Raw genomic sequence first — 2260 nt, forward strand, 5'->3', positions numbered from 1 at the left:
AAAAAAAGTTAAAAGTGAGAGTACAAAATAATATTCCAATACCAACTCAACAAGTATGTTAGGAATAATATAAGAAAAAAGAAATCCAAACAGCACATCTTGGGTAAGAAAGAATCACAATATCACCATGCTTAGCTGGCAAACCAATCATAAAGTGCCAAAACATTAACACATTTATATAAATTTATTGCCTATGTGGATTATTATTACATTAATCCACCTCCTTAAATCCTCAATCATTCAACCTCTTTCTCTCACTAAATTTTCTTTCTCTCTCTACAATTCTAAATTCCCCACTACAATTATTTTTTCGTATAAAGTTGAGTGCACATTTGTGGTGGAGAAACAAAAAAACAATCTCTTTCTTTCTTCTTACAAAGTTTCTGTTTCTTCAAAGCTATCTTTTCTTTAAAAAAAAAAGAAATACAAACTTTGTGGTATTATTGTAAAGAGATTGAAGAAAGCTATAAAGGGTTTTTCTTAGAGGCAAGAGTTTTGTTTTTTTGAAATGGTTTTCATGTCTGAGATTTTGAGCATAAAAGAAGAAAAAATTGAAGAAGAAGGTGAGTGGGAGAAAGAGCGATAAGAAAAAGAAGTTTATATAACCCAATAAGCAGAAGTAGTGAAAGATTATTAATCCAATTTGATTTTGCTTTGATCTGCTTCTGCTGGTAATTTTTATCAAATTTTCATGTTCATTTTTTTTCTTATGTATTCACCTCATAGTTTATCATGTTTAATTTGTTCAGTTATTATATATATAGCACTGTGTTTGGGGTGTCACTGCTTCATAGGTTTTTATGGTGTAGATTTGGTTGAATTATTTTCATTTTTCTTGTTGTTCTTATAGTTGAATTTGATGCTAACTTGTTTGATAATTGATTTTTTTTTTTTCATTATAGGGTGGTTGAAAATGTCTGCAACAATGATAAGTGATGCAATGATGATAACAGCACCAGAAACTCAATCAACAACTAGTAGCAATCTAGTTGCACAGAATGAAGTTGAATTTGCAGTATGTGAATGTTGTGGACTAACAGAAGAGTGCACACCAGCATACATAGAAAGAATCAGAGAAAGGTATCAAGGAAAATGGGTTTGTGGATTATGTGGTGAAGCTGTTAAAGATGAAATTGTAAGGTCAGAGAGACTTGTTAGCACAGAAGAAGCAATGGCAAAACATATGAACTTTTGCAAAAAGTTCAACACTTCAGGTCCTCCTCCAAATCCAGCTGTTCATTTGATTTCAGCTATGAGACAGATTCTTAGGAGGAGTTTGGTTAGGTCCACACCAAATAGTCCAGTTAATAAGAGTAGTAGAGAAATTCATGGCTCTGGACTTGCTAGGTCTGAAAGCTGCTTCTCTACTCTATCCGGTTCGTAGCAAACACAGACACCGGAACACGGACACTGACACAGACATGTTGACACTGATAAATAATTGAGAAAATTGAATGGTAAACGTAAACTGCATGTGTGGATGTGTCAGGGTCATGTCAGGGTCGAGGACCGGAGATGCCTTCATCAGAAATAGAAGAATATGCCACAAAGGGAATATACTGTATTTGGTTGGTTGAAAATGCAAAAGTTGAAAAGAAATAAAAACAGAAATCTTTAGCTTCAAGTTAGGGTCTCCATTGTAGTTATGCATTACATAACTTTCAAGCTGTTGTTAGAAGTTTGATTTGAACACAATTTGCTCAAATTTTTTGCTTCTCTATTATTACTTGTTAGTACTTTTTTTTATTCAATTGTTTAAAAAATGATTGATAATTGAAGACAATAGTAATTTTCACAGTTGGTGGTGTTGAAGAATAAATGGGACAAAACTACCTATTTTGTTGAATTGTTCCAAAGTGTAATCATGGAATTCAACTACTCTTGTCTGTATGCAAATTGATTAAACTTGCTTGAAACCTGTTACAGTTGTTTTAAAGTGATTAAATATAAAAGTACTTATTTGGCCATCAATAATTGAGTTGTCCAAACTTGCTTAAATAAATAAACAATCATTGATGCAGTATAAAATTGACTAATCTACTTTTAGCCACTCGAGAGCTTAATGGACAAATGATGCTTGTAGCATTTGTTTTGAGTTGGGTCAGCTACACATTTCAATGTGAATTTGTCTTCTTGTTTTGTTAATTAAAACCATTATAACCATTCCTACAATGGTATATTCTTGAAATAAAGAGAATATATGTATATAAGACTTTTCATTTCACAGCTCCTTTGCAGAAGAGAGACTTCGCAGTCGCGA

The 2260-nt window shown here is 32.4% G+C and overlaps 1 protein-coding gene across 2 annotated transcripts; it reads left to right on the forward strand.

Annotated features, from left to right (window-relative positions):
• The first annotated feature begins 205 nt into the window (after positions 1 to 205).
• On the forward strand, positions 206 to 1797 carry LOC127076255 (uncharacterized). 2 transcript variants are annotated; one of them, XM_051017856.1, is made up of 2 exons: positions 206 to 563; positions 903 to 1797. In XM_051017856.1, exons 1-2 carry the CDS (start codon positions 509 to 511, stop codon positions 1382 to 1384), a joined length of 537 nt encoding a protein of 178 aa, XP_050873813.1. In that variant the 5' UTR covers positions 206 to 508; the 3' UTR covers positions 1385 to 1797. The 2 variants fall into 2 exon arrangements, with proteins under 2 accessions (XP_050873813.1, XP_050873814.1); XM_051017857.1 differs by having other exon boundaries at positions 215 to 671.
• Positions 1798 to 2260: the final 463 nt, after the last annotated feature.

Source organism: Lathyrus oleraceus, chromosome 4 (assembly GCF_024323335.1).
Source record: "Lathyrus oleraceus cultivar Zhongwan6 chromosome 4, CAAS_Psat_ZW6_1.0, whole genome shotgun sequence".
Lineage (NCBI taxonomy): Eukaryota > Viridiplantae > Streptophyta > Magnoliopsida > Fabales > Fabaceae > Lathyrus > Lathyrus oleraceus.